At 47.5% G+C, this 17,331-nt stretch overlaps 1 protein-coding gene across 1 annotated transcript in view; it reads right to left on the bottom strand.

Moving 5' to 3' along the window:
• Positions 1-501: 501 nt before the first annotated feature.
• Positions 502-17,331, bottom strand: part of LOC142559273 (uncharacterized) — a 33,353-nt gene continuing 16,523 nt past the window's right edge. Inside the window, exon 6 of the mRNA XM_075670896.1 lies at positions 502-542. Within this exon, the coding sequence (XP_075527011.1) occupies positions 502-542 (41 nt within the window). The remainder of the gene's footprint in view (positions 543-17,331) is intronic.

Below are 17,331 nucleotides of genomic sequence, written 5' to 3'. Positions count from 1 at the left end.
GCATCATACGTGACATGCGCATCAGCGGCCTGTCGCTAACGCTTCAGAAAGGCGGAAATTTTCGGGTCCCAGAAATTGCAGCGATGCGTGCCATCTCTACGCGGCAATCTACAGTGTTAAATTTCCTGTCGTCTGGCGCCGCTCGTTCCACTTCAAATTAATTGAATTATGTGTTATTTATGGGCCAAGAACCACGACCTGGTTATGTGGCACGCCGTAGTGGGGGACTCCAGATTCGTTCTGGACAACCCGAGGAGGAGAAGGAGGAAGGGAAAAGCAGAAGGCAGGGAGGTTAACCAGAATAACGTCCGGTTGGCTACCCTACGCCGGGGAAATGGGAAAGGGGAACACAAAGATGAGAGGGAGAGAGAGGAGGGAAGGAAAGAAGGAAATTAGCGGTGAGTTCACTGACGCGTGTTGCATAATAGAAATTGCCTTAATATTAACAGACCTTCGCACGAGCCCATCGTCCTCAAGAAGAACAAAAGCGCCTTCACCACTTTATGGGCCGTCGAGCGATGAGGGCGGTGTTCCAGCAGCACCTGCACAGAAAGTGGCCGATTGTCGAGTTTTTGGAGAATGTTGGCAAGTTCTTGTCTTTCTGGGGCATATCGTGGACAGTGCCACAGCAGGTGGTCGATATTTTCTTCGGTGCCGCAGACCTCGCATGCTGCACTGTCGGTCACTCCAATTAATGTAGAGTATGCCTTTGTGAAGGTAACTCCTAACCAAAGGCGACAGAAAAGCGTAGATTCACGTCGAGGAAGTCCGAGTGGAGGTCGGAGTTGCAGTGAGGGGTTTAATCGATGCAGTCACGTAAGTCGTACGTTTGGCGAGTTCCACTCGGTCAGTCAGAGACTGCGTGCCAGGTGTCGAAGCTGCCTTGCGGCGTCTATCCGCGAAAGCGGAATTGAAACGCTGTGCTCTTCTTGATGTGCTGTGCGAGCAGCGTTATCGGCGGGATAATTGCCACTGATTCCACAATGGCGAGGTACCGATTGAAAAATATCCTCGTGACCTTGTTGTTGCACGTGATGGTGAATTTTCACGATTTCGTATGTCAGTTGTTCATGAAATCCGCGTCGCAGAAGTGACTGCGTGCACTGTAATGCTAGATTGTTTACCCGGCATTACCCGAGGTTCTTTACTGGTCACAGCGGATGGGATTCAATCTCGCGGCCTCGCGAACAGCACTGGAACGCTATTGCCACTCAGATACCATGGTGCTTCGCTTGTTCTCCATCGACACGAACGGCTAAGTAGCACAAAGCAAGATTCCATACCAACCGAACGCGTAAATGTGACACTCGACCATACTTTTTTCTAGAGCCGTGAATCCGTGCGCGGCTATGCAAGGAAATCGATACCTGTACACTGCTGGTCGCTTTGAAATAAAGAATGCTGGCGATCAGGGTATTGGGAAGAGTGGTACACACAGTGTTCAGCTCGGTGCCTTGTATCTTGGAGCAGCTGTGTTATTAATCTCTGCTCTGCAGTGCAGCATTCGATCGCTCCAGACAGAACTGTGGATAGCTTGATTGTAAGAATCCGAAAGGGTTGCAGTGCAGCTTTCTTCAAGGTGCACAGACAACCGAAACGTGGAATCTACGAAGAGATTTCCACACGAAAGGGTCATTTAGTCATGGGGAAATGGTTATAGACTTTCAAAATGAAAGGAAAGGGTTACTCTCACGAAGTGTTTAGGAGGCATGCTGCAGTCGATGCACGAGGCGTGCTGACTCCGGATCATGTCCTCCACCTGGGCTTCGCGGACGCCCACGCAACTCACAGCAGACGAGTATTTTAGCACTCTGACCCCATCGAAATATTTCCGCCGTGAGAGGGATCGAGCCCACCACCTCGTGTCTAGTACAGCAACACCATAGGCCCTTATCTACCGCGGCTAGTTCCTGCGCTTCTTATGGGAACTACACAGTCAGGACCAGCAACCGTCTGTTGCCTCCCCCCCCCCCCCGTCCTTTCTTGAAACGACAACTTCAGTCGAGGCAGGAATTAACCCTCACACCTATTTCATTAACAGCTTATTACTATCATTAGCACCTAAATCTTAGTTTATGCGGTTGAAGCTACGATTAACTGATTTGTACGATTGATCTCATATGTGAATTCTGCATGAAGCTATTCACTGAGGTGCACAGCACACTGACAATGACCTTATGCCGCTACGCAAAAGAAAGAGAAAGAAAGGTGCGTTCCTGTATCCAAAAACACTGGTGTGGCATGCTGCAAGTGTGCTCTAAAAAATGCAACTGTTTCACCCGAAAGGGGAAGCAGCAACGATATACGCATCGCGATGCGTATGCATGTTTTAGCCTGTGATAAAAGGTCTCGGAAAAAAAAAAAACATTGAATGTGAATGTGGAACACGTCGTAAGCGGAAGGTTGAAGTTCAGCTTTAGGTCAAGGTAATAAATATGCTCTGTGGTCACACCGAAGATGCTATCTAAATGGCGTCCGCTTTGTACAAGTGTGTGTCCGAAAATATTTAACCGCTATCAATGGTTACTGTAGGAAAATATATGAAACCCCAGAATTCGCAGTCACTTTTGACGTGGATAACCCGGAGAAATAACGTGTTTTGTCAATTTTATAGCATATCGTAAGACATAGCGTGTCAGAGATGCTTGCCGTTGCCATCTGTAGAACGTAACGGCGGGCAAGCATTCTTTGTATACACCGTAACTTAAAGACAGACTGACTGAGTGATATTGGTTATTGGCGGTACTTATAACATGCCAAGACAACACACCGGTTATGAGACACGCTGCACTTGAGAGCTCCAGATTATTTTGAGCACATGCGTTTATTTACCACCTACCGAGAGCTCGGAACATGGGCGTGCCTGCATTACACCACCATTGAAACGCGGCACCGCGGTCGGTAATTGAATCGGGGACCTTCTCCGGGGCAGAATGCCGAAGCTTCTAGGAAGCTCGCTACCAAATGTGTAGTATGAAATCGCCGCAGAAGGAAGCCCCCAGACTTACTTCTTTTTCAACATCACAAAGCAACAGGTGGATTGGCACCTCTAACCTTGAGATCAAATTGCAAAGCGCATTTGCAAGCATCGCCCCTTACCCTCTGGCAGCCATCGCTGGAGGATGTTTAACTGAAATCGAAACAAAACCATGGCTGCGTGCCCGCCTTGTGGCGGCGCAGTAACAGTATGCCGTGGTGTAGCGGGTTTTGTTGTCCCCCGTTTCTGAAAGAACGTCAGCGTAAATGGCAGCTGGAGAAGGAAGAGAAGTGTTTTCCGCTGAAAGTGAATCTACGTGGCAAAAGCTGGCGGCAATAGCTCTATCGGAGCGCCACATATCAACAGCTGTATGGGGTGAAGCTCGTCGCAATACATCATCATCACCACCATCATCATCATCATCATCATCATCACTTAACCACCACCACCACCACCACCATCATCATCATTAGCATCATATTTTGTTGCGATAGCAATTATATGGACACTACATGCGTATTTGTGCCTGCGCGGTCGCCATCGCCGTGATGTTCTGCACAAAGTCCAAGGGCGATAGCATCGCCGCCAGGCGCATCATGCGGCATGTGAGTGATAGCGTGCGGGGGTGACGACGGCGATTCGATTTCGCGCGCAAGGTAGGAAAGCGGGAAGGAAGCGCGCCGCGTCCGTCGCGCGCAATGCACGGAGTTGGTGCGCAGGGAGGCGTTCTACTCGATCGTCTCCTGTGATGGGGGACACAGCCCGCCGGGTGCTGACGCAATCGTGTGTGCTGCTTTGGCCATTTAGTTCCCGTTGAAGTGAGAGGCAGCACGAAGGTCAGTTTGCTCTCTGCTGCTGCCGCGTTTCCTCACTACAACGCTTTGAAAGCGAGTTTGCGCGTGCCTCGAATGAGATAGGTTAATGTTTGTTTGTGTGCGCATGACGCTATGCTTACTAACTTAGTGAGCGAATGTTTACAAGTGTATACAGCTGACAAAACGACTATCCTTACTTCGTATAGCAGTCTACTAATTTGCTATCGCAATCCACGCATCGCCTTTGGGCAAAACTGAGACATTTCTTTAATGTGCACCGCAAGAAGAAGACCTCTCCCAGCGATCTCTACTTGCGCCTGTCTTGCGTCAGCTTATTTCAGGTTATGCCAGCCCCGACAGGGTGGAGTACGGCGCGGCAGCACACTGGAGGCAATCTATTGGTCCAATTCTGGATGACGTAGCAAAGTGTCGCCTCAAGGGGCGCTGCTTTTCGCTCGCTGGAGCCTCCTATTTTCGGTTTCGCGCTCTTTGCTCGCCGAAATTTGATGTGGTAGAGCTGCGCGAGTAACCGCATTTTTACAAATCCAAAAGTCGATATGGCTTGCAAGGAGAGCAAGCTTCAATTTCTGTGAAGTAAGCTCTCCAATAAGCCAGCTACAGTAAGCTTTCTGAAACTAAGAGTTTAAAAGCTAATAATGATTTTTTCTTGATTAGGGTATAATTACAAAGTATCATCCATCACCCCGTAGTCGCCATCATTGATGGCATGTCTGCGAAGGAACTGTTACTTTTTGTTTCAAAACTTCTATTTTTAATTATTACTTAATGGTTTAGTAAAAATCACCTGGTGTAATGCTATTTCAATAATACGCTAAACAAATCAATGGTGCTGAAAGAAGCGCTCTGCGTGCCTCATAATCAGAAAGTGGTTTTGGCACGTAAAACCCCATAATTAAAAAAAAAAAAGAAGCGCTCATTTACGAACAAAGTACAGGGTGACACATATTGAGCCATGACGGAGAGACTTTCTAGGGCCCGAACAATAGCTGAATAATGGCCACGTCCTGCCACCAACTGAAGGTACCGCCGCAGCACTAGCTTTGATTCGACAGAATGAGCTCGCTGACACAGGAATGCCAAAACACACCCGCCGTGGTTGCTCAGTGGCTATGGTGCTGGGCTGCTGAGCACGAGGTCGCGGGATCGAATCCCGGTCACGGCGGCCGCATTTCAATGGGGGCGAAATTCAAAAACACCCGTGTGCTTAGATTTAGGTGCACGTGAAAGAACTCCAGGTGGTCGAAGTTCCCGGAGTCCTCCCCTACGGCGTGCCTCATAATCAGAAAGTGGTTTTAGCACGTAAAACATCAAATCTGAAACGGCGAAACACTGTTTATTGCAATAGACATCACGCGCAAGAAGTACGCGCGCAGGAAATAACGTAGCCCTATTTCCTACGACCTTCTGCATCAGCAACGGACGACGAAATAATGCTGCCACGATCACGCAGGAAGCCTCGTGGCGTCGTGGTGGCATGCTCTCGACGCAATCAATAATGTTGGTGAATGCCCCTGCATTTATTAAAGGACGTACAATCTTCGTATTTATTCTTCAGTGCTCGTGCCTTCTTTCTGCTGGCTCCCGCAATCGGTCTGGAAACAATCACGCTTACGCGGGGGACAAAAATTTCTGCATCTGTAGGTCTCGCTGCTAGGCAATTTGTCGTCGGCGAAGACGAAAACGTTCTGGTGCCCACCTGCGAAAATGGATGTCCAATGCAGCCGTTGATAACCGCCACTACAACTGTTGAATGGGGGTACGCAATGCCTAATTGCTTTAGTGTAATGGTAATTTAGAGTAATGGCAGTAACGGTAATTTTTGGCAGCACGCCACCGCTGGTCGTATATCAGACAGCTTTAGAATAACGTTTGCAGCCAAACGTAAATGCATTGTGTACGTAAAGAAAATAATGCCGTCCTCACTGCGCATGCTACGATAGTTATTGGGTTTCTGTGGTTTACGTGCGCTCTGATAACGTAGCTTATTTTGCGAGTTTACCGTTCCTGGTGCTTATGGACACTAAGAAATAGTGTTGTCGAACATGGGGGGGGGGGGGGGGGGGGGCGGCAGCCATGGCTCCCTCTCCTGCGTGAATTCTCGTGATGGCTACGCTCTCACTAGCGTTGATCGCCAGTAAATATTGTAATGAGCTTTTCCTTTGTCTAAACTCAACTGAAAGGTTAGTTATGAGCGAATAGCGCTTCCATTTTCTGTCGTCGTTCGGCGATTCCGGCGCCCGTATATATATATATATATATATATATATAGGCCTAACGAGACGCGTCCGCATAGCAACAACAGGATGGTCGCTAATGGATCGTCTTGCCTCGGATATGGTTGGCACGAGGCACCAGACGGAGCCCTCTTTTATAACATCTCTTTAACATAAGGCGCTTCCGTACGTTAAACTACAGGACTTCAAAGGACGCACACCTTAACGTCCCGCAAAGGTGCTTGCGTTTAACCTACGTAAGGCGGCAAACGCTATTCTAAAGCTGTCCCTTTGCCGCTCTTCGTGTTCACGCTGCTCCTCTGCAGCCCTAACTATGCGTTGCCTACACGTAACGATGCTGCAATGGTAATGAAATTATCTACTGGTCTGGTTCTCTTATATACGAACCGCTAGTGACGTGACTCCCCGCGGGGCAAGCTGACGTTGCCGTGGCAACTTGTGCAACAGTAATCTTTACCGGGAAAAGTGTGCGGGGGGGGGGGGGGGGAGGCTACACGCTTAGCAACTGTTATCAGGAGCGCGTTATCGTGACTTTTGTGGTTAGGATGCTGATTTATTGAAACAAATGAGGTCTGCACGGTGCATTATTATTATTTTCAGCTACAAACAACCGGGGATAAGTAGCGTAGAATGATATCATTTGCTACGTAAAAATGATAGCTATAAGAAACTGGTCTTGCGTTGGGAAATGTTTTTTTTTTTTACCTCGAACAAGGATTGCAATCACAGTCCTACTGATCGGCCATCACTGTCTCATTGTATGGCTGCATAACTGCATTTAAACCGCTGAGTTGACGCGAAATAGGCTAGTCGGCAGTGAATCAAGGTATAAACGTTTACAGCTGCTGTTACTATGATAGCGTGTGTTCTGACTACAAGTCAAACTGCCACGTGCAAAAGTACCAGAAAAAGACTGGGATGGAGCACGATTTTTTTTCTGGTTTGTGGCTTACTTGCATCACATGTGTTGCCATGTTTGCAAAGAATGATCGTCACGGCAGATTGTACGCCCTGCGCGTGTTTCTTTAAGATATAAAAGAAATGTCGTAGGTGATATAGCGGCCCATAATTATTTGACCAAGATGGTCATCAGTAACATAAATTAGTTCTTTGCATGGAGACTAAATATAACTTCAGTTATGAGGCTTACTGTTTTATTCAGTACTCCGTGTGACTGTCAACTCCCGCGCAGTCAATGCACGGTGTAAGAGCGTTTTAGCATTCTGCAAATATTTATGCTGAGCGATACGCTTGCGAATCAAATCTGTTATCTTGCACTCAGTAACACATTGCATCGTGTTGAATGCAGAAGGATGGTTGCTATATCGGAGAGCTTGAAGTGGACCTATGCACCGTAGTTCTTTGACAGGTATAGACCTGACCAAATGCAATGTTTAAAAGTTTTAAGCTATAAGACTGCGTTGTTTCATGGGGAAACTGGCTAGGCGTTATATTGAACTTGAAATCTGTGTTTAGCGTTTCTCTTATGTCATCGCAGTTTTCTTAGCTTTCGCGAAAGAAATGTAATTGTGCACCACACGCCCTAGGCAAGCTCAAACGCTAGCCCGGGTCACAAGTTTCTCCTTTATACATTTCATGTGTCCTCAGCTAATGTACATGCCTGTGCTACAAACTCCTTGGGGATTCCGTATTTTTAAAATTTTGTATAGTTTACTGGTGGTGGTCCATAAAAAACAACTTTTCCATTTCAAGCTTGTGTAGTGATAAATTAAGGTGCTTTTGAACGCATCGAAACCGGGAAGGTAACTTCACACAGAGAACAAACCATGCTTGCTATTCATTAACCTTTTGTGGTGCTCTATATTGTCTTGGTTTGATGTTAAAAAACTTGGTATGTATTTTGACTAAGCGTCATGCTTTCCTCCGTCTGTTAAATGAGTTACAGAGCACGCCCTTCGGACTATGTCCAACAGCGGATGACTTCCTGTACCCAGGCCTAGGCAAATATACTTGGCAATGCAGCGTGCAGCGTTTGGCAGTAAACATTATGCTTACATAACCTGTAGTTCCCTGGAAGCGTGATACGTGGTGATAAACTTTATTGAAATGGGGAAGGGTAAAATGGGGACGCGGCTGAGGGTTTGGGCTCAAGTAAGGCCCTGGGCCTGCTTGGCCTTTTCCGCCCAGTCCACCAGTTCAAGCTGTCGGTCGACGTCCCCGGAACTGAGCCAGGCTGTCCAGTCAGTCTCGCTGCTGACGGGGGGATGAGAGAACGGGAGCGAGGTGCATTCCCACATTATGTGTGTGTGAGTGTTCCTGTTTCTGAACAGAGCCTACATTGGTCGGTTTCCTTGCCCCCTGTGATTTTGTTAATGCATTTTGGGTGTGGGTGTGGGTATGTGATAAGCGGCCGATCTCTGAATGCTGTCGCGTTTCACTGTTACATGCGAAGCTTAAGCAACCTCCAAGTTTTTGATCGTTTTCTATGTCCACAATGCCACATAACTGCCGCCGTTACCATGCGGTCACCGTGGCTGGGTTATGAGCCTACGACCTTCACAAAAGAGCAGAACGCCATAGCTAATAAGCTGTTTATCCGAATGCGTAACTTGCCGCTGGTTCTAAGCAAACCGACTGGTCCCGAAGGAAGAGGCACATGTGACAAATTCCGCAACCAGTGAAAGTTAAGCACACGTACATTTACTATGCACAACAGCACATATAGCAGAATACCAGTAAGCCTTGATCGAAAATGTAAAGCTCTTTTACAAGCCTCACGCAGTCGTTTCCAAGTCAAACGTCACAAGTTGTCACACTCAGATCGGAACGGAACCGCATCAGCAATAGCAACGTAGTGGTAGCTCAAAAGTAGCCAGCTGCAATGTAAGCATTTGCTTTGTCGAAATTTTGTGGGACAGTTCTATGCCTTTACGTTTCTTCGAAACACATCACTTGATAGCTTATTCAATAAATCAGCTTACAATAAATGAACTATCAGTTGGCGGACTATGGCATCCGCGTCGTAATTTTCGCAATGTTTTTTCACCACATGAGTGCGGCAACGCTGAACTTTGCGTCACAAATTGGCCGCGCTGCCCTCCTCCCTAGCTGCCCCTGCCACCGTGAGAGGCATGGATTGTTTACAAATGCCCAGGAGGAAATATATAACCGGCAAATGGAGACCTCAGTAGAGGATCTGAGATTGCGATAAAGCAAGCGTCGCAGGGTTTCCGGGGCATCCATGAACAGCGGGGGTGATCAGAGTTGGAACCCGGACTGGTCCGTGGGTTCCAGTTTTGGTGTCATGGAGGCGTTGCTAAAGCGTGCTTAGTAATGACACGATGTAAACTAAAGAGTAAAGAATTAATGCAGGCCTGGCGCGAGACAGCAGCACGCAAAACCACCAACTGTTGGCGCTAAGTTCAGCGCTACCATAACGCCGAATGCTTCCCAACTCCACCCCCCTTGCAAAGGCGCGTCAAGTTGTCCGTTATCATCTAGAGTGCTAAATACATTTGGGATAGCAATAAACTACACGAACACATTTTGCGTCGTATAATGATGTTGCACTATACATACAGCAGAAAGAATTTTCTTATAGTGGCATACCACTTTCACACACGTAGCCTCTCATACGACATTCTCCCTTCCCCAGTACGATAGCCAAAGGCACACAAGCTCTGGTTAACCTCCCTGTCTTTGCTTCGATATCTCTCCATTTCTATCCATTGGCCCTAGCGTCATGAGCGCTAGCACCAAAGCTGTTCTTTGCGGAAACCTCGTTTAGAAACAGGTAGCGAAGTCGCCGTTCTTTTACTCCTACGATACCGAAGGACGGGCGCTTGGCCATTTCCTTTTTAATGCATTCTAACAAGCGTTTGCCCGTTTTGGAGTGCATTTATTATCCCACGACAATAATCTCCACCTAACGTTCGCAAATTTCCTAGCTTTGTTTCCTAGCTTTCACTAACGCTGCGCGCCCTGTAATAGCAGTTCACGAATGGTATGCGCGTTATAAGCGCGACGTAGCATTCTTCACAGGAAAGTAGCGAGCGCATCCTTTTCCAGAAAGAACACGCAAGCAAAAGGGATGACGATTGCTGCTTGCGTACAAGATGCGCCCCGAATGGTGTGAATTACCTGTACTTAGATATGCGGAGAATCACAGTGCACGCCAATTGCACTGCATGCTCACTGACCTGGAGAGGCAAAGCAGAAGACTGGGTCTAAAAATTAATCTGCAGAAAACTAAAGTAACGTGTAACAGTCTCGGAAGAGAACAGTAATTTACAATAGGTAGCGAGGCACTGGAAGTGGTAAGGGAATACATCTACTTAGGGCAGGTAGTGACGGCGGATCCGGATCATGAGACGGAAATAATCAGAAGAATAAGAATCGGCTGGGGTGCGTTTGGCAGGCATTCTCAGATCATGAACAGCAGGTTGCCATTATCCCTCAAGAGAAAAGTGTATAATAGCTGTGTCTTACCAGTACTCACCTACGTGGCAGAAACCTGGCGGCTTACGAAAAGGGTTCTACTTAAATTGAGGACGACCCAACGAGCTATGGAAACAAGAAGGATGGGTGTAACGTTAAGGGATAAGAAAAGAGCAGATTAGGTGAGGGAACAAACGCGAGTTAATGACATCTTAGTTGAAAAAGAAATGGGCATGGGCAGGACATGTAATAAGGAGGGAAGATAACCGATGGTCATTAAGGGTTACGGACTGGATTCCAAGGGAAGGGAAGCGTAGCAGGGGGCGGCAGAAAGTTAGGTGGGCGGATGAGATTAAGAAGTTTGCAGGGACGACATGGCCACATTTAGTACATGACCGGGGTTGTTGGAGAAGTATGGGAGAGGCCTTTGCCCTGCAGTGGGCGTAACCAGGCTGATGATGATGATGACTCTGCACACGCTGCTACTACACTTCGGCGTGCCCTTATTAATGCGAATAGCATTACTTGCCTACTTCAGGTGTTTTGAATCCATCCATCCATCCATCCGTCCGTCCATCCATCTATGCATCCGTCCGTCCATCCATCCATCCATCCATCCATCCATCCATCCATCCGTCCATCCATCCGTCCGTCCATCCGTCCGTCCATCCATCCATCCATCCATCCATCCATCCATCCATCCATCCATCCATCCATCCATCCATCCATCCATCCATCCATCCATCCATCTAGCCAGCCAGCTAGCCAGCCAGCTAGCCAACTAGTAGCCTCCTATGACGACCGAGTGACCCAAGTTGACTTGCTTGGGCCGCTAGGTGTGAGTTCGTGGGCGCGATGCCGTCGTGGTCTTTGCATACGGCTCTCACCATGCCATCATCGCCACACCATTGCCATCATACAGTCGTCATGCAGTCTTTGTCACACGGCCGTCGCGATGCCATCGGTATCATTCGATCGCCGTCATTGCAACTTCGTGATCCGACTCTTGTCATGCTGTCGTCGTCATGCATTTCCCTCCGACCCCTGATCCGAGCTCACCAATTGCTTGGGCCACTAGGGATATACGCTCGTGGCTGTGATGCCGTCGTTTCCGTTGCATCGTCGTCATTCCCCAGCTTTGTCATCCGACTCTCGTCATGCCATCGTCTTCATACCATCGTTTTCACGCTCTCGTTTTATAATCGGCATCACTTTACTATCGTCATCCCACGGTCGACATACCTTCGTCGTCCTACTGCCTTCGTCGTTTCATCGATGTCAATTACGTCATTCTATTGTAATCATACTGTCACCATTATATCGTGTAGATGCCGCCCTTGTCATACCGTCTTTGTCAGACGATTGTCGAGCTCCTATGGTGGCGCCACCGTCGTCATAGTATCCCCCGTCTTATTTATCCGCTTGCCGTAATACACTCGCCATGAAGACATTGCCACCATGCAGTCGTGGTCATCTCATTCTACTCATGGCGCCGTCATATTCTCTTGTCACACCATTCTCGTCATATTGTCATAGTCTTCACACCATCGTCATAATTTAAGAATCGACATTTCATTGCCGTCGTACTTATACAGCCTTTGTCATCTCATCGATATCATTTGTTTTTCGTTTTTCCATCGTCACTGCATCGGCGTAGTACAGTCTTCGTCGTGCCACTGTGGTCATGGTTGACTTTGAAAAGTGAGTGCCATAGCAAATTGGGACGATATCGCACTATGTGGCACATAACCGAAGCAACAAATGCCACAGAATTACTCCTACAAGTCGTTAATGAACGCCACTTTGGGAATATTGTCTGTAGCTATATTGCTTCAATGCTATTCCCGTACCATAAACAGTAATCGCGAGATGAGTTCTGCCGAATATTTTTTTACTGGTTAGATTTGCCCTGTAATCTGGCGATGGATAAAATTACTGGAGCCATAGCAAATAGACTTATAAGCAAACTCACCGGCGTTGTCCGCGTCGGGTTTGTGAACGGCGCGGACGAAAGGTCCGGAAACCTGCTGTTCCGTGCGCGGCGCCAAGTAACACGAGTCTGGCCTTTGCTACACAAGCCTCCTCAAGCCGACGGAGCACGTACTATCAGCATATGCTATCAATAGTGCTATCAGGCTATCAGCGTCAAATGAAACGTGAACAGTGGAGCGCGTTGCCCAAGGGGGGGGGGGGGAGGGAGCATTAGGGAAGGTATAGTGCGCACAGTCCAGTCATCCCCATTGACAAGCGTGCAGGTGTGATTTGGCCGCACTGTGCCAGTTTGTGAGTCAACCGGCCAAACGCGCTCGTCACGCCTAAGCCGGCCACAGTAGCGGCTGCCAGCGATATCGCGCTGCGCAAGTTCGCCGATTGAAAGAATGAATGTGGCGAACAAGTGGCAAAGTACACAAGTGAATCTATGTGCAGTGATGACGGTGCAAACTCCACCACACGCACCGCTCTTCGCGGCGATAGCACTCATGGCTGCCGCGAACTGTGCGACAATTCTCGCCGTAAGCTTCAATATTTTACCTTTTGTTGTCTTTTATGTCCTCCCTCTCAAATATAAGAACAAATACGTGCGTACCTATCAATAGTGATGCCTGGAAGGCGCGCACTGTACCTTCTACCTATGCTTGGGCCACGCGCTCCGCTGTTCACGTTTCATTTGACGCTGATAGTAGTACGCTGAGTGCCCTGCCCGACACTTGCATTCCCATCGCACACCAACTAATGCTGATCGCAATAACGGTCGAAGTTAGGCCGCCACGCGGACTAGCTACTTTGGCGAGTGGCGCGGGCTCAAAATCCTATAGCGAGCGAACGCGCCAAGCGTTGCACTGTTATCTTCGACTGCTCACCTTTATTCTCGGTCTCGAAGCGTGCAAACGTGTTCCATTCCGCTCACCTAATAGCGACGTATAGCGCGTCCACCCCTCCCCCCCAAAGAAAAGAAAAACGAAGAGCAACAGTGAATGCTCGTGAGAGAACTGTCGCCATATATATATATATATATATATATATATATATATATATATATATATATATATATATATATATATATATATATATGATGCAGTGGTGAAGGGGAACGCAGACGATATTTCGGCACAAAAGCCGGGGGTGGGGGGTGGAAGGGGTACACGAACGAGAAGGTGCAAGAGCGTGCGCGCGCGCGCACAGCTGGCTCGGCTGATGAGCAGCAACGTACAGCAGCGAAAGTTCGCCAACATAATCTGAATAACACTTCCTTGTGTGCTCACATCTGTTCACTTTGCGCATCGTTTTGTTTCTTTTTCTCTCTTCGTACATCTAAAAAGACCACTTCAGTTCATCTTATTTGATGACATTATTGTTCTTTTTGTTGTTCATTGTGTTTTTCTGCTTTATTTTGTATTTTCTCCCTTATATTCTTGATGATAGCCCCTCCACTCTTTAATGCTCTGTATGCCTGTATGCCCTGAGGGTACAACAAATGAATAAATATCCACATATTGAAACAATTGCACACCTATAAGTTATTCCCCCATATATGAACTTCATACCCCTGTAGTTATCCCAGGACAGCGGAAAAGCTTTCCACACAGTTCGTAAAACCCAGTTGTAATATTCTTGAGCTCGTTCATCAGTAATTTACTAGAAAGGGCATAATTAGCCACATATGCTTTCCTATGCATATGCATATGGGCCTATGCGTTGCCCATAATTCGCTCGCTGTTTCTCGTGGAATATAAATAAGTTTGTTCGTTTCAGTCCATCTTCTACCCCCTTCCGTGGTAGCTCAGTCACTATGGCGGGACACTGCTAGCTTAGCTCGAGCTTGCCGGTTCGTAGCTCGTCCGCAGTGGCTGCATTCCAATGGGAGCTAAATGCAAAAAAAGCCCCGTTTGATCAGGCACACGTGGGCGTTAAAAATGCCCCGGATGGAGGGAAGTAACCCGCATACTCCTACTACGTGGCGTCTTTAGCCAGATCGCCCTGTTGGTCAATAAAACTGCAGAAGTAGATTGAACTGGATGCGTTACGCTTAAAGAGAAACGCTATACAACCGAGGGTTTGGGGGGGGGGCGGAAACGCAAGCATAACGCGTCCAGACTACACTGCAAAACAAATCAATGACGCTGAGGTCGGCGCTCATCTGCGAACACAGTGTAGGCTGACACATTTTGCGCAATGTTGGAGAGAGTTTCCAGAGCTCGACCAACAGCTGAACAATGGTCACGTCTTGCGGCTAACTGAGGGCGTCGCCGCAGCACCAGCCCTGGTTCTGGAAAATGAGCACTACGCAACGAGAACGGCAAAACACTGTTTATTGTAGCAGACAGCAGGCGTGAGAAGTACGCGCTTAGGATAAAAGAAATATAGCCATACTTTGTCCAACTGTTCGCGTCAGCAACATATGTATAGATAATGTTGCTATGATTGTGCCGAACCCTTGTGGTGTCTTCGCGACACTCTCTCGACTCGATCAGTGTATGCTCATGATTGCCATAGCATTCGTTAAAGGACGTACAATCTTCATATTTATTCTTCAGCGCTCGTATCTTTGTTCTGCTGCTTCCTGCAGTCGGTTTGGAAGCATTTAGCTCCATAATTGCCGATACGTTTACAAAGCTCCTTTCTGCATTCGTCGACCTCGCTGCTTGGCAAACGGGCGTCGGCGAAGACGAAGTAAGGTCCAGCTGGACAAGCGAATAACATGCGTGAGGTACAGAAAAAAACAACACGACTCAAACACACAGCAGGACACGCGTGCACTTTCATACGGTCATGTAAAACTCTTGCTTGGGCTAGTTGGTTGACGCTTGAATTAGTAAAGCCAAGGCACAGAAGACCAGGACTCAAGAAGAACACAAACGACCTGGACACAAACGACCTGAGTCCTGGTCGTCTGCGCCTTGCCTCTACTAAGCCAAGCATGAACCAACTAGCCCAAGCAAGAGTTTTACTTGAGCATATTTCTTCTACATTGGGGCGCCGGTCCTGTCGTTTGTGTTCTGCGTGAGTCCTGGTCTTCTGCGCCTTGCCTTTACTAATTTCATATGGACACGCCGGCATGCATGCACGCTTTATCTTTACCCGAGCTGCAATAAGGCAATTTTTCCTGTTTCTTTTTTTGGCAAGAAGTGTCAAGATATACTAAAATTGAGCTTGTGTATACTGCTAACCGGAGGACATGCAAGGAAATTAATTGTTTCGACAAATTTTTTTGTGAACCGAAAATTACTGATCATCTCAAACCAAGAAGGTTCAAAAAGAAGATAAAAGGAACCGGAAAGAAACTTAGCAAAGATGCTCTTGAGGTGGCGTATGGCTCCCGCAACCACGTCAACGAAAATCCTGGCCACCGGGGCGCTGAGTCTATCAAGAACCGGCAGAGTGAGCTTAATAAAGGGACACTAAAGGCAAATAATAAGTCAAGGTAAAGTGATATATTAGTCCTCAATAATTTCTAAGGAATCAATATTATCGCGAACAGAGCCTTAATTGTCGAGAAATTGAGGTAAATGCAGTACATGATTGGAGACTACCGCGGGGCATTCAAGTACTTGGCCAATGACGAAAGCACTCCTCAGTTCAATTCTGTCTCTAGTACTCAACCACTCGTTGCAGAAAACGTCCTTGTATTGTATTATAAGACGAAATAAAATGCTACTTGTCCAGTTCTATTTTACTTTTCGAAATAAGAACTCCTTGAAATAACCCTGACAACGACGCGGTCGGTCGAAAGGTTTCGTTTTCGTTAGACTCCGAGCCGCCCACGCTTTCGCGTTTCAATAGTTATCGCATAGTGCTGCACTGGTTTTGCTCGCTCATGAAACCCGCACAAATCGCAAGTAGCAGAGAATTCAACTTCCATGTGATGTCGCGGGATGCCCGAACGGTCTACGCCACTTGACCAAAAAGCAGCTGCAGCGGCGAATCCGCCACTCTGTCTTGGCTCGGTACCGCCGTCTGTCGGGCGCCGCTTTACTCACCGACGGCAGCAAAAGGTGGTGACGGCGTATGCAACGTCACCACTCCTCCGGTTGGGTGGCGGGAGATTGAAATTGCGATAAAGGTATACGGATCCTTCAGATGCAATTTTCTCGTAAACTAAGTACTTTGTTGGCACGAAACAAGTGTTGCGAGGTTTCTGGAATGGTATTTAACCAGTCCACGTCCGCTTAGTATTTGCCTTTAGTGCCCCTTTAAATTAGCTATAAAGACAGGGGTCAGGCAAGGAGACACAATCTGTCCCTCATTTTTCACTGCACGTTTAGAAGTATTCAAGCTATTAGACTGGGAAAGAGCAGCAGTGAAGATCAACGGCGAGTATCTCGAGAACTTAGAAGGGTGATGGTTTCGGCTAGTTGGTTTCTCATTTTAGACTGTGTGGTACAGCGCGAGGCAGGGACAAGGGACGCAAGAAAAATGAGCACAAGCGCTGGTGCTCGTTTTTCTTGCGTCCCTTGTCCCTGCCTCGCACTGTACCATACAATCTAAAATCTCAACAACCTTCGCTTTGCAGATGACAATGTTCTGTTCAGCAACACTGCGAATACATTGCAACAAACTATCGTGGACCTTAACTGATAAAGTGCCATAGCAGACTTGAGTATTAACATACGGAAGATAATAGTAGTATCCTGGCAAGGCATCAAGAATTAATGATCGCCAGTCAGCCTCTGGAGTTGGTGCAGGAAAGCGTTTACCTTGGTCAGCTACTCCCAGGAGACCCTGATTATGAGGAGGCTTTTACATAATATTACCAATTGCTTGGAGAACATACGCCAGACATTAACAAATCTTGACTTTAAGCGTACCAATGTCGTCGAAAATAAAAGGGTACAATTATCGGATTCTATCGGTGCTACTAAGGGTGTAAAAATTTGGAGGCCAACAA

This window comes from Dermacentor variabilis, chromosome 10, assembly GCF_050947875.1.
Source record: "Dermacentor variabilis isolate Ectoservices chromosome 10, ASM5094787v1, whole genome shotgun sequence".
Lineage (NCBI taxonomy): Eukaryota > Metazoa > Arthropoda > Arachnida > Ixodida > Ixodidae > Dermacentor > Dermacentor variabilis.
The sequence above is the reverse complement of the archived record's forward strand: the minus strand, read 5'-3'. Positions and strand labels throughout refer to the sequence as shown.